The 27,999-nt window shown below is 48.4% G+C and overlaps 1 protein-coding gene across 1 annotated transcript in view; it reads left to right on the top strand.

Moving 5' to 3' along the window:
* The first annotated feature begins 1,181 nt into the window (after nucleotides 1-1,181).
* LOC138503224 (proteoglycan 4-like) overlaps nucleotides 1,182-27,999 on the top strand; it is a 61,340-nt gene continuing 34,522 nt past the window's right edge. Inside the window, exons 1-2 of the mRNA XM_069622811.1 lie at nucleotides 1,182-1,270; nucleotides 6,647-7,387. Of these exons, the coding sequence (XP_069478912.1) occupies nucleotides 1,210-1,270; nucleotides 6,647-7,387 (802 nt within the window). The 5' untranslated portion in view covers nucleotides 1,182-1,209. The remainder of the gene's footprint in view (nucleotides 1,271-6,646; nucleotides 7,388-27,999) is intronic.

Below are 27,999 nucleotides of genomic sequence, written 5' to 3' on the forward strand. Positions count from 1 at the left end.
ACAGGTTCGAACCCCCGGGTCTGCGCTTAGAAACCTCTCGGTATTTAAGTGCATTATAAATACCCAACTAAGACAAACAACTACAAAATTCCTGTAACAGCGGTGTGAGCGCTTTAAAAAAAAAAATGCGAAAGGTACTCAGAGAGAGTCCTGGTCAACCTTTATAGGGACCAATCACCCAAACAACCGATAGGTCTCCATTAGACCCTATTAGACCCTCAATCTGTACCCTGAGTCAGAAAGTTATCCACTTGTCCTGATCACAGTATCACTTAATTAACTCAATTGATTAATCTGTTATAGAGTGCTTAATGCTGGAAAGCAGCCTGTAAGCGCTGGATTAGGATTTAGGATTTAAACCCAGGCCACTCTTTGTTGTCTTTCTTCCAATGCATTGCCTCTGAGCTATCCTCCCAGCCAACTGCTGATAATTTACATCAGTACACGACATTTAGGGTGTTAAGTGAGCCGGGTCTAGCCACATCTTAGTCCAGACAAAGCCCAAAAATTGCCCTTGCACTGTGGCTTTCCTGGGGGTTCTCCAACTGATAAAATTCAATGAAATGATGATGAGTAACACTACTCCTCTTTGCCAGTAAATGTGCTATCACACAGACCATAAATCAGACCTTTGGAGATACATGATTTGCTCCCTAATACCCTGAAAGGAAAATACAAATGTACAGAATACAAGTGTTGTCCTTGGGATAACTTGATAAAACTAACAGGTATGAAACATGATTTCCTTTAAAAGAACTGCGGCATTAGACCTGCATTGACCTACATTTGTTAGATTTGGTTTTCGTATTTGAATATTTATATTTTAGTTACTTGACTGCTGATTAATTTGATCATATTTGGCATGCCTTTTAAAATAGATGTTACTCCCTTTTGTGGCAGTGGTGAACATTCAACTGAGCTTGTTAGGCCACTCATTTAGTAACACAGGCCACATGCTTTGAGAAGGGCCTTGGAGAAGGTCCCTAGCTGTTTGTAGTTGCTAGGCTGAACCCAGTGTTCTTAGACTCTGCCCCCAAATATTGTGCTACAACTCATTTGTGCCCCCTAGATTTCATGTCCCACTTAACCTGTTAAGCGCTGAAGACGAGTATGCTCGTCCTATTTGCATAGGAATGCATAATAGCTCAGCAGTTTAACGAATGGTGTTTGCATTGCAGGTTTGCTCTGGTACCTCGTCCTGTGACAGCCATGAAGGTTCTCGTGTGTGTCGCGTGGCTCATCGCCACTTTTGGAAGCATTTTTGCAAATAGTAAGTACCGGGCGCCTTCTTTGGGACCATCTCTCCCTCCCCTGGAGCAGGATCACTCTGAGTGCACATGGAAGTAATGTATGTTCTCATATAGCGCTTCTAAGCTCTGCCACAGGATTAGAACTTGCAAAGTCCAGGCTGCTCTTATGTCAGATCAGCACCTTTAGTTTTATATTTGCATTTTTAAAGCGCTCACGCAGCCCGGGGGCATCGAGGCGCTGTTACAGAATGTGTTGTTGTTGTCTTAGTTGCATATTTATAACGCGCTTAAATACCCTTCATTATGTGAGCGAGTCTCCTTGGTGAACTTATTGTGCACGCAGGGCAGTTTGCATGCACACGGATGATCCTATTGTGCACACGGAGCAGCCTCAGTGCACAGGGATCAGCGTATTGTGCACGCAGGGTAGTCTGAACGCACAAGGGAGATCTTATTGTGAATGCAGGGAGGTCTGCACGCGCAAAGATTACATTATTGTGGACACGGGGCAGCCTCAATGCAGGGGTGATCTTATTGTGCACGGTGGATGTCTGGATGCTCACGCGAGATCTTATTGTGTACGCAGGGCAGTCTGCATGCACAGGGATATCTTATTGTGAATGCAGGGCAGTCTGCATGCACAGGGAGATCTTATTGTGAATGCAGGGCAGTCTGCATGCACACGGTTGATCGTATTGTGCACGCAGGGCAGCCTCAGTGCACAAGGGAGCTCTTGTTGTGAATGCAGGGCAGTCTGCATGCACACGGTTGATCTTATTGTGCACGCAGGGCAGCCTCTGTGCACAAGGGAGCTCTTGTTGTGAATGCAGGGCAGTCTGCATGCACACGGTTGATCGTATTGTGCACGCAGGGCAGCCTCAGTGCACAAGGGAGCTCTTGTTGTGAATGCAGGGCAGTCTGCATGCACACGGTTGATCGTATTGTGCACGCAGGGCAGCCTCAGTGCACAAGGGAGCTCTTGTTGTGAATGCAGGGCAGTCTGCATGCACACGGTTGATCGTATTGTGCACGCAGGGCAGCCTCAGTGCACAAGGGAGCTCTTGTTGTGAATGCAGGGCAGTCTGCATGCACACGGTTGATCGTATTGTGCACGCAGGGCAGCCTCAGTGCACAAGGGAGCTCTTGTTGTGAATGCAGGGCAGTCTGCATGCACACAGTTGATCATATTGTGCACGCAGGGCAGCCTCTTGATAATCGTCGGATTTTGCATTGAATAAACAACTCAGGCGCCATTTTCTTCAAAGTGTTAATTGCCAAAGGAGGCTGACGCGGTTTTCACTTTCACGTAAATTGGTCCCCTCTATGCAATTTTCATAATTTCCAAGATGTAGTGGCAAAAAGGGGAAATACAAGCAAAATATCTTTTACGCCTTTTCACTATGTTTTCGAAAAAGCATAAATGCCTCCTGCAATCAACGATTGTGCAAGGCTTTTACAATGAATTCCTATGGAATCCTCATGCTTTTAGCAACTGCTAAAAACAGGAGGATTCCATAGGAACCCATTGGTTCAGCATGCTATCCTCATGCTGGTGTACAACCAGATGTTTTTGCAGAAGGAGTGGGAATTCAAGGGCGGAATTCTGTTCACAATAAAAACCCAGTGGAGTGTTAAAAAGGGTGTTCAGGCAGGCATAACACATTTACTCCCGTTTTTAGCACCATTTTTAACGCAGTGGACTCGAAAATGAGCCCAGTGTTTGCCATTTCTTAATGTAGGTTTCCAGGTATTGTATATGGGGATCCTGAAAAGAAAAACTGTACAGACAAAACAATATTTATTTTTGGATTAAAAAAATTGAGATTACTAGATGTCATGGGGAGACCATGACCCAGTCCTGGGATTTCATTTCATCACCAATTTCAGTCTGGGGGGGGTGGGGGGGGGGGTCTTGGGTCATTTCAATTGGATGCAATGCATCTAAGTATAACCAAAGTAACAGATAAACCCAGGACTGAAATAAGGGGTCCCCTCAGTGAAATCGAATTATCTGGCAACTTTATGAAAAGCGCTGCATGCTGCCTCTTGCCAGCCTCACGGCGCTCGGTGGAGAGGTTAGATGAACAGGGACATGATGCAGCTGCATTCCAGAGATGACCATTACTTTATTGTTCAACAGGCCATGGGTTACAGCAGGTGGTGAAGACCCTGCTTAGAGGGTAAGCAAACATGATGGTGAGCTCTTAAAGGGGGGATTTCCCAGATGATCCCCAATTTGGCATGGACAATGTGGTTGAGCTAGTCTTAGTCTTCTGACCTGTCATGCTAGGCTACACATGCCACCTGACCGGCCCTTCAGAGCCCTCTCTAAACATACAAAAGCAAAACAACTGGAGTAGAACACATCGTTCTAGGTGAAAAGACCTTTTTTTAAATAAAAAAAAAACGATTCAGAAAGACCGCTCCGAGAACGCTCAGAGCGGTCTTTCTAACCCGGAACTGTCACGCCCCTGCTGTACACGAGTGCACACAGAGGAAGACGGGTTACAGGTAAGTGTGTGTTTGCGTGCGTGCGTGCGTGCGTGTGTGTATGAAAGGGGTCAGTGTTTGTGGTGGGGAGGGGTTTGGGGGAAGGAGTGTGTCTGCGTGTGTGTGTTTCGGAGTGTTTTGTTATGTAAGGCGGTGCTGGGGAAAAGGTGTGTGTGAGTATGAGGCGGGATTGGGGTTTGGGAGAGGTTGAAGGGGGGTTCTGGGATGAAACCCCCATTTTCAAAGGGTGGAGGGAGAGGTATTCAAGTGTTTCGAATAAAAAAGGCCGCCCAAATCGGCCGAAAAAAATCTGTCTTTTTTTGGTGCAGCCTTTAAAATTCGAGATAAAGACATAGGGCCTCATTACACGGTAGGCGGTAAGGGTTTACCGGTACGGGTAAGGGCACCGGTACCGGTAAACCCTTACCGCCTTACTACGAGTTCCCTTTGCGGGACCCGACCTTAACGGCTGGTTTTACCAGCCGTTAAAGTAGGGTGCCGCAAAGGGACCTTGGTGCTAATTACGGTACCGCAATTTGTGGTACCATAATTAGCGCCTTCCCCATTCCCATTATGCCCTATGGGGGCAAAAATGGGAATGGGGAAGTGCCTTGGTGAATGGGGAATTACCGCCCCCGCTCACCTTGGAGTAGGGCGGTAATTCCGCCATCCACCAAGGCGGAAACGGTAAAATACCAGCGGCAACCATGGCGCTAATAGCGCCATGGTTACCGCCTACCGTGTAATGAGGCCCATAGAACCAAACTCATCACAAGCACAGCCCATTGATGTGACCTCCATCAATTAACGGTTAACAGTATTACTGGGAGCTGGCGGCCAGCTTCACCAGGCTCATGGGCACACGCCAGCCTTTACACACACACGCCAACATAACATAGCGGATAACATCACTGTGGCAAGAAGTTGGGGCGCCATCACTGCAGGGGGCGCGTTTGTGTCATGGCAAGAACTCTTCAGTTTCCTTAGTGTAATGTAAAGTGTTCTTCTTGTATGGCGCACTTCTACCACCTTTCTTGGCCTCACTGCGGGTCATTAGTGGGATAGTGGGAGAGGCAGATGCAAACCGTGCAGAGTCGCTGGGTTCAGGAAAGAAGTACCTGCCACCTGCTCATCCTTTGTGCTGATTTGCTTTCTGTAGGTTTGGCCGAGACACTTGGGCTAATGTAGGGAAGAGACCAAGATCTGGTAGACTGCAGTGCTTTGGGACTGGTTGGCCCTGATGTGGGAGAGTGTGATAAGGTTAAAGAGGAGAGCTAAGTCATTGCTTTTTTAGTTTTGATGTGCTAATGGCGAAGTATGTGGTAGCCACGTGTGAGGTATTTGTGTGTGCAGTGTAAGGTGGTTGGAGATCTTATTAGGGAGTCGTTAAGTCAGGGAGAGCAGGGGAGGAGTCTTTAGAGGGCAAAACAACCTCCAACCCTGCACTCCTACTAGTGGTCTCCATGTAGACAGATCTGATTTCCACGTTGCCACGGTCTCTCTCCCTCTCTCATTTTCTCTCTCTCTCCCTCTCATTCATTCTCTCTCCCTCTCTCTGTCTCTCTCTCTCACTCTCTCTATCTCGCTATGTCTCTCTTTCTCTGTCTCTCTCTCACACAAACAATCTGTCTCAAATTGCTACTTTGTACCCGAGGCACAACAAAACAAGGACCTGCGAATTGGCCTCTGAGGGAAAAGGGCAGTCTGGAAAATCCACTCATTACCCTAAACTACATGCTAAGGATTGTGGGAGGAGAACATTTGTTTAAGTGGGAAGGGGGAGTGAACTGGGAAGAAGAAGACGCTCTGGATGTCTGGCTCCCCAGTCCTAGGATTCATAGACGGTGCTGAGCAGGTGTTCCTTCAAGGATCTTCTGGGCTGAAACCAGCTTGGTTCATGTTGGGAATAGCTCAAGAGAAAGTTACTGAAAGAAGAGCTCGGTCAATGGAGGCATACAAATAACCCCGCTCCCCCCGCCCCTCCCGCAGCCCTGAAGGCTTGTACCTATGCCATGGGGTTTTGTGAGGCAGACGTATGGCATTTTGTCAGCTGGTGGTTCAGGAACATGTTGCTGAGAAAGCTTCAAGGTGGAAGGCAACTAAAATGGTTTGTGAGCGTGGCCGAAAGATCTTGAAGTCGATTCATTGCATCATCCGCAGACAGCGCAACAGCTTCTTGGCTATGGTGACGTGTCAGTAAGTGAGGGTCGTGCAATGGGAAAGCAATGGTGATTCTAAAGAACTCTCCTATTTAGGGGAGAAAAGCTCAGGAGCTCAGTCTGACCAATGTGGTGTCAGGTTCGATTTTCCCATTAATTGCGCATGGTTGTTCGTGTTTAACTTGAGGTGTCTCCTCCATGTTAACTTCAGGATTACCTCAAGCTGTTCACCTTCCCGTTGTGCTTAGGTTTACCTTGAATTTACAGCTTTGGATTATCCTCAGGACCCCTAACGTTCCTCACCCTCATGTTACCCTCAATCTAACAACTTTAGGTTACCCTCAACTTTACTGCAAGTTAACACCTGGCTCACGTTTGAGCTAAAGCTTTTATGCAATTCCAGGGTTATCTTTGGGAACACCTTGATGTTATCTTCCGGACATTAGGGAGTGGTCCCCTTTAGGTTATCCTCAGAATGACCTGTAGATAGAACCGTTATGTTATCCTCAAGGTCACAACAAGCACATTCCTTCCAGTTGTTCTCAGCTAATGCCTTTGTGTTCTCCTCAGGGTAATCTAGTCATGGTACAAACAAATCTTGACACCTTTAATTTCACCAAAGGTCCATGTTTAAAAACTCTGGCATTTCAGCTACCATGTGCATAAATGATAAATACTTCTGCTGATACCTCGATATCACAGGGGCAGGGGAAATTTACTAATTGAGTTCAAATTCTCTTCTAACAGATGCAAAGAATTCGTCTTTTTGCGACAAAACCCTTGCCACTGCAATCCCTGAAAATGGATACGTGACCTGTGAATGTAAGTCTGGCTACCTGGGGAATGGCTTCACCTGCATACCGATAGCAGCCTGCCCCACTGCTGGCTGCTGCTCCCAAGGCACTATCTTCGATTCAAAGACGAGGGCTTGCGTCGATGTAAATGAATGCGCTTCAACTGACCCATCTGTGAACAAGTGCCTTCCCACGTCGAACTGTTCAAATATCATCTCCAACTATCTTTGCAAGAAGAACTACCCAGTGGTCCAATGCACAGGGGGCCCTTGTTCTCCAGGCATGGACTGTCTAAATGTTACCGGAAACATAGGCTGCTTCGACCCCTGCAAACAGTACCAGCTTTTGGATGGGTCCAGCCGCCTCTCCAATGTCAGCTCTACCGGAGAGTTCCCCACCGACCGGTACATCTTCGGCTGGCATCGATACAATGGAAGTTCTGGACTATGGATGCAGGAGGGCAACGTGACTGGGGGTCTGAGATGTGGATCCGCCGAGCCCTTAAGTTTGGCTGGGCTCCATCCTGCACTAGGAGAAGGCATCAAGTCTGTGCCACTTCAGATGAACAAGGTGATCGGGCCAGCCCAGATGAGCGGCTCCATCCTCGTCAAGGCCTGTCCGCAGGACAAACCATCAAACGGGTTCTACATCTACAAGTTTGCTGGCTTGATAAACTTTGAAGTGTTCTGCACAGGTAAGAGGCTGCATGGAAGTACAAGTATTGGGGCTGCACCCCTTGATCTTAACTGAGTTTCTGAACACAGAGGGAAGTGTGGTTTTATCAAACTAGAAAAGTCCTGAATTGGGTAGTTTCAGGGTTTATTACACATCACATGCCAGCCAGGGAACTCCCTCCCCTACACTCATTGTGGCGCACAATAAAACATGTTTATTTATAGTATACTGCGGATTCTTTTTGAGTAGGCCTCCAACCCCTTGGTTCGTTTACTTTACATGAACAAAAGCAAAAGCCAGGTAGTTTTTGTTGCAGTGTTTAAATGGCTGCTATTCATGTGAAAGGGACTTCTGTTTGGGTCCTTTAAATGCACCCACATGCACCCCCTGCCCCCTGTATTTCCATGACTCTTTGTTGGGGAAGAGCTGGGCAGAGTGGGGTTTCCTTAGGTGTAATTTTCCTTCATTAGGGAGTGGGCACTCCAGTATCCCCTTCCGTCTCTGGCTAGGAGGGTGTGCCACGGCACCCACTTTCTGCCTTCCCTTCCAGGTCTCTGGGGTTCTCTGGACTACGCTTTCACCTCCAAGTTGGAAGTTAAGGAGGTTAGTTCTCTAATAAAAGATAAAAAGGAAAGTTTCAGTACTTTTTACACACATTTTTCCTGGAAGATTTGCAAGAATTTACAGCGACAACAACCCCCAGTGATCATATAACATTTCTTATTTCATGCACACTTTTTATTTTTTATTTTCTTCATTTGTAAAATAACACCAAGCAAATGACTCCCTGTTATATATATTTGATTTTCTTCATCCGGGTTCCAGTTCCTTAACCTTTACTCTTTGGAAGATTCCTGGGCCCTACCCTCACTGGGTTCTTTAATCAGCCACAAGTCCTGCTCTCTGAATTTTTAGGTGGATGGTGAATTGTTGGACGAGTCCTGGGATGGCGACCTCTTCTCCAGTTTGAACTTCAACTGCATACGGCAGCAATTGAGCTGACCGAAATTCTTTTTCCAGATTGTCAAAGCCCAGGGGTTTACCACCCAGCCCTCAGACTCAGAGCTGCTACTATTTGTGGTTCCGTCCCCATCCTGTAGGCGCTCTCTGATCTTTGAGACTGGAGTGTCTCCCAGAATGACGGGGCCTAGTCTCTTCTCCCCTGCAATATTGCGGGCTCTCTCGGTCACTTCCCTTGAACTCCCTCTTTCGCACAGGGGATTAGTCATCTGACTCCTCCCTCCTTCCTGGGTTGGTGTAGAACTCCCCCCACCATCCTGAACGGGTGGAAGTTTTCAGGATGTTCTTTTGGGGCCTAAACTCAGACTTTTCTTTATCCGCAAAGTGGACCACACGGTCCCTTTGTAGCTGATGTCTCTGCCAGTCTAACTCCATGATCTTCTTTTCATAGGAGTCATCCTGGTCAGATACCTTTGCCAAAATATTTTTGAACCTAAGCGGTGATGCACATCCATCAATCACTGATGGAGGCTGGCCTTCTGGCTCAGCCATGCTAGGCCTACTTGAGTCCAGCTGACTCATGGTTCCTGGTTCTTGTAAACTCATAGGTATGAAGTTAGCAGTGCCTTGCGCATGCAGGGTCTTGTGTTGGCTTGAGGTCCGTGGTACAGAGGACACCACACCATGATCAGGGGTTGCCCTTCCATTCCCTAATAGTTCGGGGTTCCTCAATGCCTGATTAAACCAAGGACACTCCTTCTCTAATCTCTCTGATTTATCTTTGTCAGCCCCTATTTCTTGATAATATGCAGAGGCCATAGCTTTGTGCTCTGCTATCAGGGCTTGGCTGGCTTCTATGACCTTACCTTGTGCTACTACCTTGCCCTGGAGTCCCTTGTTCTCCTCACAAAGGGCCTCATATTCTCTCTGTGAATTTTGTATTGTCTGAGAATACTCAGCCCTCTTCTTTTGCAAGAGACAAATCCCCTCACTCTGTGTATTTTTGTTCTGGGTTGTTTGCTCTAGGTCACATTCTATTTGTCTCATTGTCCAATTAATTTTTCATTCTGTACTTTTATGTCAGTCAGTTCCTGAAAACATGACTCGCCTTTCTCCAGGTCTGCCTTCAACTGGCACACTTCCTGACACAGGGCATCTTTTTCCTGACACAGCAGGTTATTCTGTTCACTTAGATGGTCTCCCTGCTGTTTCATGACGCTCAACATCTGGCGCTCCTGGTCAAAATCTGCTTGGGAATGGACCTCTTTAATAACCCACTGGTTATTCCCCTCTTCCAGTTTCTTGATCTGATTTTGAAATGAGCAGAGTCTATTGTGCATCACCTTTTGATTCCATTTTTTCTGACTCTCAGGTTCTCAACCCCTTCTTGGCACTCCTCCTTCAGCGCAGTGAGTTGTAACTCTTGCTCTGAATTAATTTGTTGCTGTGCTACCAACTCACGCTTTCGCTGCTGAATGATGTTATCTAATCCTAACTCAGAATTGTGGCTCTGCAGCACTTTCTCCTCTGCTTGCCTTAACTCTTTCTGTGCTTGCTCCAAAAGCTCAGGTTAATTTTTAACAGAGACTACTATCTCCTGGTATCTTTTTTCCATGATCATCATGTGAAAGTACATGTATGCAGTGAGTTGGACCATTTTAATTTGCTCATCTTTGATGTTCAGTGTCATGTAAAAGTTTGTCAGACCTTGATGGAATAGGCCACTGACCTGCCACACATCCATATTTACAGAGGTCACCTGTTGCATCATTCTAGATTGCCAGGCTTCATGTTCCTGTTCTACCATTCACCCCTGGTGAACAATTTGGATACAAGGTGCTTCCTAGCCATGTTCATTTTGCAATGCTCATTGTGAAGTGTGTTCTGCTGCCTGTAGGTTATCTATGCAAGGGCACAATCTCCACCCTGCTCCTGCCTAGTTTGTATTCTAACAATTGTTGTCACACACACACAGCCCTTACACCCAGGGTACAATTGTGGATGTCACCTTCACAATGCAACCCAGCTTTCTATTCTCTAAATGTAACAATACCTTCAATGGCTAGTCTGCTGTGCTGCACTGTCATGGGTGAAAATCCTTTTCTCAATCACGGCGCGAGCTCCTACTTTTGTCACTGTTTATTACATGGCACACACCAGCCAGGGAACTCCTTCCCCTAAACTGAATGTGGTGCACAATAAAATGCTTGGTTCTTTAACTTTACATGAACAACAAAAGAAAACGCCTGGCCGTTTTTGGTTGCAGTGTTTAAATGGCTGCTATTCATGTGAAAGGGACTTGTGTTTGGGGCCTTTAAATGCACCCCGCAGTACTAAAGAAGCAAAGGTAACTTTTGAAGTTTGCAAGTAGGGCCTTAAAGAGAGCGCTGGTAGCTGATATGCACAAGAGGTATAATTATAATAATTTGTATTCCTATAAAGCGCATCCTGCCATATCACTGCCATTTACTAGCATTGGAATAAGGGTATTTTTGTTCCCGATTTATTGTGAGTCTCAATTTATCCACCTTGGTTGACGAAGGGCTGCGTCGGTCCTCCAGAGGGATTCAAACTTGTGAAGGTCAGATTGGTCCCATGCCTGCAGCAAACTCTTAACACCCAAGCTATTGGAAGAGTATTGCTTTCCAAGTGAAAAGTATTTTAAGGATAAAGGTAATTGAAGCCATCAAGCCCACAAAAAGATGTAGTTTCCCAGGGATTCTTCCTCGTCATCGGGCATAACCTGCGAAGGCCTTGCAAGATGTTCTGGGATGATTCGTTAGACAGTGGATCAGGGGGGAAAGTCCTTGTTGGTCATGCTGGACTTGTCCGCCACTTTTGACACGGTGGACCACGGGACTCTGTTGAGACGTCTGACAGAAGTAGGAGGGGTATAGATAAAAGCCCTTCAATGGTTTAAATCCTTTCTCTGTAGTAGAGAACAAAGAGTTCGACTTTGAGATTTCTTGTCAGACCCAGTACTACAAAGCTGCGGAGTACCCTAGGGCCCCTCCCTTTCCCCACTGGTTTCCAACCTATATGTAAAATTACTTATGGATATTTTGAGAAAGCATGGCATACAGTTTCACTCGTATGTGGATGACACTCAGGTGTTCCTGAGGATACAGAATCAAGAGGAGACATACGAGATAGTGGAACGAGCCCACAAGAAATACAGGTCTGGATGTGTGCGAATCAGTTACTGCTGAATGCCAGCAAAACAGAAGTGACTGTATTCGCCTCAAAATACCATCTACAGAGCGAGAAATTACACCCCCCATGCCTATTGGGGACACAGCTGAACTTTTGTAAGAAAATTTAAAATTTAGGCTGTGTCTGGGAGGACAATATGGGAAGTGGAGCACAGGTTAGCGCAAAGGTGCAGGCAGCATACCACTCATTCCGCATACTGAAACATACTATACCATTCATTGCAAATGCGGATAGAGCGGCAGTTATCGGTACTCTGGTCAACTCGAGGCTAGATTATGGTAATGCACTGTTATCGGGCATCCCAGCCTATCAGCTGCGAAGACTGCAGGTGGCTCAAAATGCAGCAGTTAGACGGGTGCATAGGGCAAAAAAATCAGCTCCAACCTCCATTTTGAGAAGAGCCCTACATTGGTTGGCAGTAAAGGAGAGAATAGAGTTTAAGGTCCTTTATAAGTGTGTCAATAAAATAGGACCAAAATAATGATCAGATAAAATCAGGAGGTATGTTCCCACCCGACAGCTGCGCTCTGCAGACCAAAATCTGCTTTACATACCAGGCACTAGGTGTGTGAATAAAGGGGACCATAGATTTGGAGTCTACGGTCCAAAAGCATGTAACAAACTGCCCAGAAAATCTGTGAGATTAAAACCCTCTCGGATTTCCGGAGGGCAGTGAAGACCCATCTGTTTTGTTAGAATTCTTTTGTGTACCCCAGCTGGTGCTAAGTAATCTCGCATGACCAAGTGGACTGTGTCACAAACTAATGGCAATTGATACATCTGCGCACAATTACGATTTAATTTGGCTGGTGCGCGTTACAAATACTCAAATCAAATCAAATCGAGACCTAGAGGCAGGGGTAGTCTCTGACCATTAACCTAATCCTAAACACACAAATACACACATCCCTGCGTCCCCCCGAGCACCACCCACACCACTGACAATCTCCCCTCCCCCAAGGGGAGGTGGAGTTCCCCTATTACATTTTGTCAATTTCCAGCACTGATTACAAGGCCAGACATCTGCCATGAGACAAACCACAAGGATGATACATGTTTATAAGTGGTGGCAAGGTGACACGTAGGGCTACACACAACACTGAGGTGAATAAGTAAAAAAATGCACAAGCTCACAAGTCTGTGCTGCCTAGAACTGGCCATTCCCAACCTATTCTCCACACTCAATCTGTTGGTTGTCTCGGTGACCGTCATTCTGGCTTCAGAGCTGCCAGCGGCATGGAAACAGCTCTCCTTAACACCCATAAAGATCTGCTCTCTAACCTTGATTCCAGCATTCCTTCTGTCCTCATCCTCCTTGACCTTTCATCTGCTTTCGACACGGTCAACCATGCCATCCTGGTCATCCTGATCAATCGATTCTGTTAGAACCTGGGCATCATGGATCAGGCTCTGGAGTGGCTGACCTCCTTCCTCTTGGACCGCCCCTCCCAGGTCCAACTTGGTCCCTTTCTGTCTGCTACCTCGCTCTCTCTACCTGTGGCGTTCCCCATGGCTCTATCCTCTCACCCTGGTTTTCCAACCTCTACTTATTCCCTTTGGCCCACCTGATCTCTACCATCTCCTCTAACTTTCAGTGTTATGCGGATGACACTCAGCTTTCCTCCAGGCTCCCCTCAGCCTCCTCTCCTCTCTCGCTCATTCCTGACTGTCTATCCACAATCCGGGTTTGGTGTGCCACCAACGATCTCTGCCTTAATGCCAGTAAGACAGAGATCTTTCTCATTGGGACCCCTGCCCCTGCTTTCCCTCTCTCACTCTGGCTGCCCATCTTGGACCCTCTTCCTTCGGCATCCTCCGAGGCAGAAAACCCTGGTGTCATCTTCGTCTCCACTGTCTCTTTCTCTCCTCACATCTCGGACATTGCCAAGAAGTCCCACAACCAGCTGCACCTCCTCAAAAGGGACTCTTCCCTTTCTCACTTTGCCCCAGAAGCTCACTGTCTTCAGAGTCCTGTTTCTCTCTAGCCCGGAGTACTGCAACAGCCTCTTCCTCAATCTGCCTTCCGCTACTCTCAGCCCTCTGCAACTATTCCAGAACAGGACTGCAAGACTTATGCTTGGCCTCAAGTCCAGGGACTGTATCTCTCCAGCCCTGAAATCTCTCCGCTGGCTCCCAGTGGCTGCAAGGATCAATTTCAAGACCCTGTGCATTGTCCCCAAGGCTCTCTGGGGCCTGGGAACGCACTACCTCCAACTCTCTCTTCCAAAACACCTTCCTTCTAGAGCCCTTTGCTCAGCTACCTCCAACTCTCTAAGGGTTAGCCGCTTCTTCAGGCTGAGATTGGGGGTAGATCTCTCTCATCTGCAGGTACCTTCCTCTGGACTGGCCTCTCTGCCCCTCTCAAACCTGAGCCGGACCACCTGAAGTTCCGGAAGCAGCTCAAAACCTTCCTCTTCTCCTCTGCTTTCTCTCTCTCTCCCTCCACTGCTGACCTACCTGACCTACCTGTCTGCTGTCCCCAACGCTCTCTGGGGCCTGGGAACGCACTACCTCCAACTCTCTCTTCCAAAACACCTTCCTTCTAGAGCCCTTTGCTCAGCTACCTCCAACTCTCTAAGTGTTAGCTGCTTCTCCAGGCAGAGAGTGGGGGTAGATCTCTCTCAGCTGCAGGTACCCCCCTCTGGACTGGCCTCTCTGCCCCTCTCAAACCTGAGCCGGACCACCTGAAGTTCCGGAAGCAGCTCAAAACCTTCCTCTTCTCCTCTGCTTTCTCTCTCTCTCTCCACTGCTGACCTACCTGACCTTCCGTTCTGCACAATCTGAATGACACAAGGCCTAGTAAGATCGTTTGTCTTGTCCTCCCTCTGTCTTCCCTCCCTTGTCTCGTTGTGCCTAGAAACACTTGTGTACAGATGCGTTATAAATGACTTATCATATCATATCATGAATCCTGCCCATAGTGTCCATACTGATCCATGCCTTCTTTAGCAAAAACAATGAAGACAGTCTGAACTGGGCTTGTTATGTTCTGCACTGTTGCCTTTGTATTGCTGGGGAATAGATCACGATGCATGGAAATGCCCCACGTATCTTGACCAGTGGGAATTCTTCTGTTGCCTTCCAAAGCATCACTTTTTAGCTTGGCTCTGCCATTACAGAAAGGGATCGGCTATATTAGGGGTAAGCGCACCAGCTCAATTGGGATCAAATCCGATTGCAATAATGGCTGTTCGACACTCTTTTAAGAATTTAAACCTTGACTCAAGCAGGTCAGAAGGAAACGTGCTCGACTTTCTCTGACTTTTACCATATTTTTCTGTTTCCTTTTAGTTTCTTCGCATTTTCTTTGTTTTCATTTTGTCCTTTTAATTTTAGTTAATATGATTCTCATTTAAGGCATTATTTTCAGATGAAATAGATTCGAATTTGGGTTAAAGGAATACTTGTTCATTGTTTGTTTGAACTGGTGCAAATTGACACAAGCCGCAAACGAGACAAATCAGCTGTGTAGAGGTTCTACTGATTCTACTAATTCTAAAAGTTAAAATATTGGAATGTTGGCAGTTCCATTTCTCCTAATTAGCACCCGGGGCAGGGGATGTAACCAATCCCACGATCCAAGATTGCATTCCATGCAACCTGACGGCTGCTGTGACGTCCCGAGTTATGGATGGCGCGCATGCGCGAGCCTCGTTGTGGCCCGCGCATGCGCGGTAGCAATAAAGTGCGCCCGTGCGGCAGTTCCCGCCGGGACGCGGACGAAACAACAACGCGTCCCGCATACTCCTTGTGTGCCTGCCTGAATGCCTGCGTGTGTGTGGGGCCCCGGGGCATATATCACAACTGGCGACGGGGCGGGATCACTGCCGCAACGTGTGCCCAACACGTGGGTGCAGAGGAACAACAAATCCGCGTTGCTACGCGGTGACACGGAGCGGACCCAGCGGTAAAACTCCACGTGGAGTGGCAGTAGCGGCCTGAGAAGGTGCTCGTGCGCTGCCACTTCAAGAAAACACGACAAATTTTTGGAATCCCGACCGCCACCAACAATTTGGGGACGATCACAACGACGCAGACAGCACAACACGGCTGGGCAGAGACCAAGGACCCGGAAAAACAGCAGTCGGAGGTACGTGGAACCCCACCCCAGTCAGGTTTGCGGCCTCCAAATTACTGAGAGGTGCCTGTGTGACCTGCGAGGATGGCGGAAAGTGATGGGGAAGCAGAAACTGCGACAAAAGTGATAAGGACCCAACAGGGGTCGTTACTGCCCATGCAGGAGTTTGATACTTCCGGCCCCCCGTCCAAGCTAGGCCCCCGGTGGCTACTATGGGTGAAGAAACTAGAAATGTACTTTACAGCCACAGGGACCACCGATGATGACTCAAAAAGAGCGACGCTCCTATACTCGGCGGGGCTAGAGGTGATGCGCATATATGAATCACTCAACCTGCGAATAGTCACATATGCAACGGTAAAGACGGCATTGGAAAACCACTTTATCCCCCAGTCAAATGTAGACTATGAAAGATTCCTGTTTTCCAAGGAGAAACAGCGGGAGGAAGAATCCCTTGACCAGTTCTGTGCAAGGCTGACACTAATGGCTAGCACATGTCGCTGGGACAACGAAGAGTCGATGATACGACACCAGGTTATCCAGGGTTGCAGCTCAGGCAAACTGAGACGGCAAATACTGAGGGAGCCAGGTTGGTCACTGCAACAAATACAAGACAGTGGCCGAACCTATGAGCTGGCAGAGTCCAGAGGGGCGAACATGGACGCAGCGGTCCGTCCCAGCACACGGGATGTAGCATATCCCATGAACAAAGGGCCCAAGTCCAGAGACAAATGGACCCCAAAGTCATCTGGAAACGACACCCCTGCCACCTCTGGACCTTCCTGTAAATACTGTGGATATGACCTGCCACACACGGAGGAGTGCCCAGCCAAGGGTAGGTCCTGCGGAAGGTGCAACGAACCAGGACACTATGCACGCATGTGCCGCGCCCCCGCTCCTGTGCCTGTGCAGAGAGGACCTGCGAGGGTACGAGGTAGCGGTTTCAGAAGACAGCGGAGCATCGCAGCGCTGGAACTAGAAATCCAAAAGCTACAGCTCGCCGAGGAAGAGGAAGATGACGAGGAAGAGGAGGACGAGGTCTTTTTCATCTCGAACATTGCATCGGCGAGCAAACGGAAAAGACAGCCCAAGTGCGAAGTGAACATACTGGGGGTGCCAACTCAAATTCTCATCGATACAGGTGCATCAGTGTGTGTTCTTGCGGAGGAACACTACCTGAGACTCCCAGGCCCTCCAACACTGGACAAGGCCACGGCAAAAATTTTCACGTTCGGGGGGGATACCCCGTTGCCTCTCAAAGGGGTATTTGTGTCACCAGTGTCAAAGGGGGAGGCCTCGATCAAGGCCAGATTCTTCGTCACAGACGTTAGCCCGCACTCCATACTCAGTTGCGCTGCATCGGAGGCACTAAACCTCGTCTACTTCGCATACGAGGTGTATCAGATAGACATTGAGACACTGTTGAACAAATTCTCAGGCATCTTCGAGGGAATTGGGAAGTTGAAAGCGCCCCCGGTGCGTCTCCACATAGACGAGTCAATCAGGCCCACGGCCCTGAAACACAGGCGGATACCTTTCCACCTCAGGGAAAAGGTGGAGGAGGAACTCCGATCCCTTGTCAGCATGGACATCATCGAGAGAGTAGAGGGGCCGACGCCATGGGTCTCTCCGATCGTGGTGACGCCCAAACCAAAACAACCCGGGGCGGTTAGAATATGTGTTGATATGCGACTGCCAAATGCAGCGATCAAGAGGGAAAAACATATAACACCGACCCTCGATGACATCATTGGAGAACTACAAGGCGCCAAGATTTTCTCTAAATTGGACCTGAGAGCAGGGTATCATCAGCTTGAACTCCACCCTGACTCAAGATATAAAACAACTTTCACGACGCACGATGGACTCTACCAATTCAAACGCCTAAGCTTCGGGGTCTCGTCAGCCGCCGAAGTATTTCAAAATACCATCCGAGGGGCCCTAGCAGGCCTCAAAGGCGTGTTGAACATGAGCGACGACATCCTGGTGTTCGCAGCCTCGGAGTCGGAACACATGAAGAGGCTGGAAGGCACTCTCCAAAGGCTGGAAAGTTTAGGCCTCACGTTACATCGGCAAAAATGCGAGTTCTTCAAGGACCGCATAAGTTTCTTCGGTTTCATATTCCATGCAGCAGGTGTATCCCCCGACCCGGCCAAAATCAAGGACATCAGGAACGCCGCCGCCCCACAATCCCCCACCGAGGTGAGAAGCTTCCTGGGGATGGTAACATACTGTGGGCGGTTCATCAAAGGGCTAGCGTCAACGGCAGAGCCGCTCAGGGCGCTGACGAGGAACGACACAGCATGGAAATGGGGCGCCGAGGAGCAAGAGGCATTCCAGACCCTGAAGACCGCCCTGTCCGATGGCGACACCATGGCGTATTTCAACCCTGGAGTGGAGTCCGAGGTGGTGGTAGATGCGAGCCCGGTAGGGGTTGGGGCGGTACTACTGCAACCGGACGAGCGTGGGAATATGCGTCCTATCGCATATGCGAGTAAAGCCCTCTCCAATACTGAAATGAAATACTCACAGATTGAAAGGGAAGCACTAGCCATCCTGTGGGGCTGCCGCCATTTCCGGCTATACATCTTGGGCAAACCTGTTGTGGTCGTGACGGACCACAAGCCGTTGCTACCGATACTAGCCGGGGTGTCATCGAAACCACCACCCAGGATTGAAAGGTGGATGCTGGCGCTGATGGAGTATGGGGTAAGACTGATATACAGGCCAGGCACCAACAATCCGGCAGACTACCTGTCACGCCACCCCAACAAAGAGGATCCAGATAAGGACATTGGCGCAAGTGACTGTCACGGACTACTGTGTCAAGTGGTGGAAGGATCCCTTCCGACGGCGATATCAAGAGCAGTCGTATCGACGGAATCGGCCAACGACGAGGTTTTCGGCATTGTCCGAATGGCAATAAGAAGCGGTGACTGGAAAGAGGTGCTGCGGGACAATTCACGCCGACAAGAAGTGGCCCAGAGGGACCTCCAAGCGCTCTGGAAGGTGCGAGAGGACCTCTCCATCTCGGACGACGGGCTCATACTGAGAGGACGCCAAATCGTCGTGCCAAGGACGTTGAAGACCCGGATGCTAGAGCTAGCGCACGTCGGCCACCAGGGAGTGGTCAAAACAAAGGCACGGTTAAGAGCCAAAGTATGGTTCCCGGATTTGGAGAAGATGGTAGAAAACTTTGTGAAAAGATGTCTAGCGTGCCAGGCCGCGACCCCAGGTGACCGAGCTCCGCCGATCCGGTCCATGGAACGCAGCCAAAAGCCATGGGGGACGGTACATGTGGACTTCGGGTCAACAGGACGGGGCATGTACTTTCTGGTAGCGGTGGACCAATGGTCACGATACCCCGAGGTAGAGATAGTTGAATCAACGGCGACTGAATTCTCAACGAAGGCACTAGACAAGATGTTTGCCACCCACGGGTTCCCAGACCTCATATGCTCAGACAACGGCCCGCCGTTCACTGGCAACCAGTTCGCCACCTACCTTAAGGAAAGAGGAATTCAACATCGCAGGGTGTACCCACTCTGGCCACGGGCCAACGGGGAAGCCGAAAGGATGATGCGGACCCTCAACAAAGTCCTACGAATATCCGCCAGCAGTGGGGCAGACCTGGAGAGAAAGCTCGTGGAATTTCTTAGGGAATACCGCACGACACCTCACCAGTCCACGGGAGTAGCTCCCGCGGAAGCACTATTTGGACGATGCCCAAGAGGACTGCTACCAGAGGAAGAAGGCCGAACACCCAGAGTTATTGACAATGAGAAGATTCGGGAAGAGCGAGTCAGGCGCAACGAAAAGGAAAGTGAACGACGAGGGCTCCAGGAAAAGGAAATGCGGGTAGGGGACACGGTGTTGGTCAGGAATCGACACCCGGAAGGCAAACTGTCCCTCCCGTTTGAGCCACGCCCGTGGAAGGTAACACACGTGAAGGGCACGATGGTAACGGCAGCCTGCGATCGAGGGACTGTTACACGTAACCGGTCGTTCTTCAAGAGAATCGAAGATCCAGTCGAGAATGAAGCACCGGAGGAAGCCCCAAGCACGGAGGAACCACACTCCGATCAAGGTGAGAGCGGGCCCCAAGCCCCAGCGGGAGCCGGACCCGGCTGTCCCACGCAGCCTGGGACCCCACCGAGATATCCAGTCCGCCGAGAGCGGAGGCTGCCAGGCTATCTCAAGGACTATGTCCTGGACTCGGGGGACTAAGCCGAGGAGACCTGATGGGACGTAAGTGTAATTGTTAAAGGCTGTGGTCAAGGCCACCAATTGTATTGGGGACCAGGCCCCCGCAAGTTTATGTTCCATTTTTGTTAAAGTTGAAAAGGGATGTGACGTCCCGAGTTATGGATGGCGCGCATGCGCGAGCCTCGTTGTGGCCCGCGCATGCGCGGTAGCAATAAAGTGCGCCCGTGCGGCAGTTCCCGCCGGGACGCGGACGAAACAACAACGCGTCCCGCATACTCCTTGTGTGCCTGCCTGAATGCCTGCGTGTGTGTGGGGCCCCGGGGCATCCCCACACCAACTTTTCCCTTTTCCACTGTTTCCTTGTCCCTCCCACCCCCTGCCACACTTACCTGATTACTTCAGCAGCAGCAGTGCCGACCACCACCTCTGCTGCCGCTCAATGTCCCTGCTAGCCACCATGGAAATGGAAAAGGGGCTCCAATAGACGCTCAGTCTTCCAGTTCTGTGGTGGCCATCTTGTGTAAGTATTTGTAGGAATGAACAAGGCATCCCGTTCATTCATACAAAAAACATTGCTACCAGGACGAAAGGTTTCCAGATTGGCAACCTGGGGTGCTAATAGCAATAATACCCAATCTGCCCCACCCGATTGGGTGATTATGGCGCCGGGGCCCATCTGTAAGGCCCTCGCTGCTCTTGGGCTTGTACCCTGGGCAGTTACCACCAGATCCATCCCTCTGGATCAAGTCTTATTGACTAAATATAACATGCTATCCAGATTTTTATTACCTTAACTCTCCTTAAGAGATGTGACTGGTTGGTGTCTCGTGATATGCTAACGCAGTAAATAGAGTTTCCACTTCAGCAGCAATTTGTCAGGAGATTACTATGAAGTATGTGTGTGAGAGAGAGGGAGATAGAGAGAGAAAGAAAGAGAGAGGGATGCAAAGAGAGAGAGAGCGAGAGAGGGAAAGAGAGAGAAAGAGGGAGAGAGAGATACAGAGAGAGAGGGGATATAGAGAGAGGGATAGAGAGCAAGAGAGATGGAAAGAGAGAGAGAGAGGGGGATAGAGAGAGAAAGAGAGAGATGAAAGAGAAAGCGAGAGAGGGAGTGGTGGGAGAGAGAGGGATGCAGAGAGAGAGGGGGATAGAGAGAGACAGAGAGAGCGGGATAGAGAGAGAGAGGGATGGAAAGAGAAACAGAGAGAGAGAGGGCAGAGAGAGACAGAGAGAGGGATAGAGAGAGAGGGCTGGAAAGAGAGACAGAGCGAGGGGGATACAGAGAGAGTGAGAGAGACAGAGAGAGGGAGAGGGATATATATATATGTATAAAGAGAGAGGGGATAGAGAGCGAGAGACGGAAAGAGAGAGAGTGAAACAGAGAGATAGAGAGAGAGAAAAAGAGAGAGGGATGGAGAGGGAGAGAGAGCGAGAGAGATGGGGTGAGAGAGGGAGAGAGATAGAGAGAGAGAGAGAGAGAGAGAGAGAGAGAGAGAGAACATTTCAACTGAGTGCAAAATATGGCATTGTTGTATGCTAAATGCCGAGCACCCAACATGTGTACAAATGCAGGGGTTTTTCGATTTTTCTTCTTGTATATTACACGTGTATGCGTCTATTTATTCTGTTTGTGCTAGAGTCATACACTGCGATCTGGGGGAGGAGAAATTGGGCTGAGAGTGACGAGGGTCTGGGGATAGAGCCCAAAGGTTGTCTTGGTTGCCCCCACTGTTTTCTTATGATGACAGTGAACACTGAGTAGAGGGCATGAGCATTTCCCCGGCAATGTATATGATTTCGAGATGAAACGAAAGGGGCATTGGGTACAAGATGTCTCCTGTTGATGGTATAGAGCTGTGGCTTTTGTCACCTTTTTTTGGTTTTGTCACATGTAGTGGTGCTTTCATTCTACCGTGAGGGAAAAACAATGCCACCGAGAGAAGTGTTGAGAGGCAAAATGTTGGGTTGGTTTAGCAACTAGCATTTTTATTACCATTTATTTTGCTGAATCACAGATTGTTTTTTTGTGTCTTGCTGTTCAAATTGCTTTCGTCTGCTAGAACGGCCCAGCATAGACACGAGGAAACAACAGAAAACTGTACATCCCTGTAATTTATATAGTCTGACTCGCAATCACAGTCTCTCATCCCAGTCCTAGTCCCTCGTCCATGTGTTTCACCCCAGTCCTAGTTGCTCCTCAAAGTATCTTGTCTCGTTTCTTATCCTAGTCCCTCTACCCAGTCCCTCGTAGCTTTTTTCCTAGTCATCATCCCATCCCCTCATTCCTCATCCCAGTCTCATTTCGTCAACTCTTTTTTTTCTCTTCATGTTGTCTTCTCCCATTCTAGTCCCTTGTCCCTAGTCCCTCCTTCTAAGCTCTCATCCTTTCCCCCCTCATATTTCCTCACCCTAGTGTCTTGTCCTAGTCTTTCATGCTGTTGTCTTGTACTAGTCTCTTGTCCTTCTCCCCCCAACCCTCATTATAATGTCCCATTTTAGTGCTTCATCCCTACTCGCTGATCCTTTCTATCTGGCCGCTGGTTTCTCTTCCTCCATTTTCTCTCACTCCATAGTCCATCATCCCTAATCACTCATCACCTTACACTCCGTCTAGCCTCTCACCATGGGCGTTCCTGGGGAAGGGGGTGAGGGGGCTATAGCCCCTGATCTTTTGGTTGTAGCCCCGGATAGAATCTCAGGAGCTACAGCCAAAAGAATAGCTAGCCCCCAGTCCCAACAGTTCCGACAGCAGCTTAGCCCCGGGTCTTTTCCAGACCTAGCAACTCCCCTGCCTCTCATTCTAGCGGTTCACCGAAGACCCTCATTCTAGTGTAGAGAAGCAGATGTACACGTCACTCATGGAGCCCACCCCCTCACCTCTGTCATATTGGAAGAACAGCAAGAAAGCACTGTGCATGACACCTGGTGTCATCTCACACGCTCTTGATATCCTCGCCCCTGTCATGAGGATCTGTCTGAAAACTGCCTCCAAGTGCAACTCTTGGTATGACTCCGACCTGGCCACTCTGAAACACATGTACAGAGCAGCCGAGCGGAAATGGAGGGCTTCGGGCACATCCCCTGACAAACTGGCCGCCTGCCTGTTCCAATGGCAATACAGACTCTCAATCCTTCCACATTCAAGCCTTCATCTCTGTGGCCTCTAACAGCACAGCCAAACTTTTAAAAATCTGCAAGGAGCTGGCCAATCCGATTACAGTCTCTACCTCTCCTGTACCTTCCCGGGCCCTCTGTACGGCCCTGGCTTCTCATTGCACCACTAAAACCCAGGAAATCCTGTACTCGCTACCCTCTTCTCCTCATCTTTCCAATTCTACCTCTCTCAGGCCCCCTTGAGCCCCCTTCTCCCTCTTCTCCTTCCTCTCTCCTATAACACCTGATGATGTTTCTAGACAAGTTTGATCTTTGGAAGTTTCATCTAAACTGGTGCTCCCCTGCTCATCCAGAACCATTAAGGACAACATTGTTTTCCTCACTCCAGCCTTGGCCGAATTTTGTAATCATTCCTTTGCCAAGAGATCTTTCCCCTCTCTGATCAAGGATTTCCTTGTGCACCTTATCCTAAAAAGCCTTCTGTGGATCCCACATGTCCGGCTAACTATCGCCCAATATCTATTACCCCTTTCCTGGGCAAGTTCCTTTAGAAGCTGGTCATCTTTCAGCTAAACATTCAAACTGAATCTGTTGTTTATCTCCATGACCATCAGTCTAGCTTCAGAGCGGCCAGAGGCACGGAAACTGCTCTCCTGAACACCTGTGAAGATCTACTTTCTAACCTTGACTCCAGCTCTCATACTGTCCTCATCTTCCTTGACCTCTCCTATGCCTTTGACATGGTCAATCACGCCACCCTGATCAATTGCCTCAGCGTTAACCTTGGCATCACAAGTCAAGCTCTGGCATGGATGACCTCCTTTCTCTTGGGCTGACCCTCCAAGGTCCAACTAGGGTCCTTGCTCATCACCACCTCTTGTTCCACATGCAGCGTTCCCCAGGGCTCTATCCTCTCACCTGGGCTCTTCAATGTCTATCTGGCTTCCTTGGCCCACCTGATCTCTACTTTCTCCTCTAACTTTCATTGTTACACTGATGACACACAGCTCTCTTTCAGGCTACCCTCAGCCTCCTCTCCCTCCTCGCTTATTCCTGACTGTCTATCTGCTATTCAGGGATGGTGCGCCGCCAAGGTCTCTGCCTTAATGCCAGTAAGACAGAGTGTCCTCTCATTGAGATCCCTGCTCCCATTTCCCTCTCTCTCTGGTGCCCTCATTAAGCCCCCTCCTGTCACACTCCCGTGAGGAAAGAAACCTTGATATCATCTTCGACTCCACTCTCTCCTTCTCTCCTCACATCACAGACCTTGCCAAGAAGGTCCAGCTGCACCTCCTCAGGGGTATTCTACCTTACCTCATCTTCCCCCAGAAACTCACTATCTCCAGTACTCTGGATCTCTCCAGGCTGGACTATTGCAACAGCCTCTTTCTCAATCTTCCTAACTCCACTCTTCGCCTTCTTCAACTAATGTAGAACAGGACTGCAAGACGTATTCTTGACCTCAAGCCCAGGGACCACATCTCTCCAGCTCTGAAATCTCTCCAAGGCATCCCGGTCGCTGCAAGGATCAAGTTCAAGACCCTCTGCATCATCACAAGGCTTTCTGGGGCTGTGGTCCTCACTATATCCAACTCTCTCTTCCGAAATACCTTTCTTCTAGAGCCCTCCGCTCAGCTACCTCCAACTCTCTGCGGGTCAGATGCTTCTCCAAGTAGAGAATGGGGGGCAGAGCACTCTCCTCTGCAGGTGGCTCCATCTGGAATGGCCTCCTGACCCCTCTCAGACTTGAGCCATACCACCTGAAGTTCTGGAAGCTGCTCAAGACCTTCCTTTTCTCCTCTTCCTTCTCTCTTCCTCTCTCCCCCTCTCCTGCTATTCTATCTGACTGGTTGCATGGATGCCCTCAGAGTCAAACAGGGTACCATGTCCCCCCCCCTCAACCAGTCACCGTGCACTTCCTTCTGGCCTACACAGCACTCCCAGTCTGGGACTGTACCTGTGTAGTCTTTTGCCGTCCATGCACTTACTCAGTGACCTACTGCCCTGATTGCACTTCCCTCTTACCCCTTCTCTACTTTGCCCTGGACCCTCTCCCCTGCACTTCTCATTTGCACTTGCACGATCTGAATGTCACAAGGCCTAGTAAGATCATTTGTCTTGTCATTCCTCTTATCCCCTTGTTTGTCTTATGGCACCTCGAAACACTTATACCACATAGAATATATCAGACAACCATATCGAATGTACCCTTGAATTGATGTGGTAGAAGGAAGTCTGCAGACACCATTGGACATAGACGAACAATAAGTTAAGTCTGACAGGTGTAAAGTGATGTCATGAAGATAAGAGACGAGGACACACTGAAACGATATATGGATACTTAAAGAATGAAGATGTGACTGAAGTGATAAAGTAAACATACATGCGAATACAAAGAAATCATATATTCTGAGAAGATAAGTGAGAAGAAATGCAGTATATGTATATATGCAGAAACGCAAGGTAGATGAGACATATAGAAGCTTGCTAAACATAGGAAATACAACATGGGTAAAAGCAGCCATGTTGAGAAAATGGACGTCGGTTTCGTATAATAGAAGGTGAGAAGCCTGAAGGAGAAAGACCAAGGCTGCAGAGCTGACAGGGGCTAGATCACAGTTTTGCACAAGAACAAATAATATTTGTTTGGCTCAGGATCAAGGATGTCTCAGTAAGAAGCAACTACAAGGCACAAAAGGAGTCAAAGAGGATAAGCCATGTGCGCAGGAGATTTTTTTCTTAGAATAAGAAAAGGAGTGAACATTTGTGAGTGCCAAGTATTGATCGATTAAAGATGCAGAAAGCATATGCAAGACAGCGCAAACAAGTCTCCAGAGGCTGAGGGGAGTAAAAGCACCCAGTATAATTGAATCAAATAGCACTAATTAGAAGGACAAAATGGACAAAATTATGGTCTCGTCATACATTGGGCAAGAGCAGTCAACAAGGCCTATTCATAAAGCTCCAGACAAAGAAAGCAATGTACATTCACTCCCTTTAAAGTTCTGAGGAAGAGAACAGTCAGGAAGGTCAACTACAAAGAAGAAGCCTTGGCTTAGGGCCTAACTGATGAGAGATGGTGGGCTAATTGGCCAAGTGGGCATTTTTCTGACGTTGTTCCCTGCACCTGGGTTTCGTTTTGCTTACATGCTGCTAACAAGCCGAATGTCCAAGGTTGGAGGAGAGTGCCAACCAATCATAATGGCCTATGTAATGGTGAACTATACATTGTTGCAGAAGCCAATCCACTGCTGTTATTCTGCTATTATCTGTATTATACATAGTTAGAGGTCCTTCAAGGCGTGCCTACCAGATAACGGGCAGCCAATGGTGTTATTCACACCTAAATGAACTATAGGTATATATGTAACCTTAATCAATCCCTCCGCCAAATATGTTTTCACTATTTGCCCCATAGGATGATGTCACAGCTGACGTACATCGTGGCATAAAGCCTTTTGTGTAATGGAAATGCTCTGAGAGTGTGTGAGCTGCGATTCTTTATGCTCGCCAGGTTTCCCTACTTTATTGTCTGGTTATTTGGGCCTGAGATCATTTATTTGGCAATCCTGTCAAGCACTTGGGACACTCCAGGTGCTACTGCACACTAGTCCACTGTCTTCCCTTCTAGCCTCTCATTTTAGACTTGTTATCTCGCATCCTAGTCCCAGTATTTTGCCCTAGTCTTATCCAATCTCTCAGTCACCACCTCTCTCTCCCCATCTGTATTGCTTCACCCACAGCGTTTCTTCCCTCTCTATATCCTCCCACTTTGCCTTCCTCTCAGTGTCCCTTTCTCTCTTATGCTCACTTTCTCTCTCTTTCCCTCACTTTCCCCTCACTCTCATTGGGGAGTATGGTGCCAGTCAGGATGGAAATGGTGGAAGAGAAGGCCAAGGAAGAATTAAGGGCTGCATAGAAAGTTTGTAAAGGGTATGGTCAATGGTATCATAATATATGATGCGATTTATGAAAATATAGCTTTCTTATGATGAAACAACCACCTGCACATCGGTCTGCCTGTAGTAGTCCTACATTTCACAGCTCAATTGTTTAGCCTGAAACTACCAGGCAAGCAATACGTGGAGGATCTACTACTTTTGTGCCCCAAGGGTAGCTGGAAAGGCATGAATGCTGCTCATGTGCTTCTTAGCAAGAAATAGACATAGGGACATCACTCTGTCAGCTCTTCCTTACATGAGTTATAACTAGCAGATTTACATGAATATAGATGGCCACTCTGAGCCTGGACTGGGTCTTTGTACAGCACAATGTTCTCAGTGTGCTGCAAACAACAGTTATCAAGCAGTGCATGGTCTCATAAACATGGTCCCATATGTCATGTATGTGTGTATTCTATTTCAGAGCGGTATGGTCCAATTTTTTGGCACTGTAGCAAACAGGTTGTTAGGGAATACAACATTCTGTTTGTGTTGTTTATGGGCCATGGTAATGGGGCTTGAAAGTGTTTTAACATCAGTGATGATGCATTGGCTGATGGCACAGAGATCACAAGCATTTTATGGACCTTTGTTTAGGTTGTTTGAGTTGCAGGCTCTGTGCCTCAGCTGCTGGTTTAATATGTTAGAAGTAACAGCTCACTTATTAATTGTCACTTTATGGTTGGCCCTTGCATGTCCTTGTAGTGGGGCCATTTCTTTATGGAGCTAGCACACATTCATATCTGTAAATTTAAAATGCAATGTACAACTGAAAAAGCCCAAACTATTGGCTTTGCCAATGCTCACCTCTCTGCGTCATTCAATCTATCTCTTTCAACTAGTATATGCCAGCCTGTTACAAAACTCATATCTATCCTAAAGAAACAAACTGCTGACCTCACCAACCCCTCTTTCTACAGACCTGTCTCTTTCCCTCCCTACCATTCTAGAATCTTTGCGTGGGTTGTCATCAAACGCACAGTCCACAATCTTGACATAAAGGCATTTGCTTGCCCCCTCAATCTGAATTCAAGTGCAAACGCTTCATTGAGACTGCACTCAACCAAAGGCCATATTCTCACCCCACTGCTTACACTCAACAGCTCCTCCATTCTTATT

This window comes from Ambystoma mexicanum, chromosome 11 (genome assembly GCF_040938575.1).
Source record: "Ambystoma mexicanum isolate Mex_15411 chromosome 11, UKY_AmexF1_1, whole genome shotgun sequence".
Classification (NCBI taxonomy): domain Eukaryota; kingdom Metazoa; phylum Chordata; class Amphibia; order Caudata; family Ambystomatidae; genus Ambystoma; species Ambystoma mexicanum.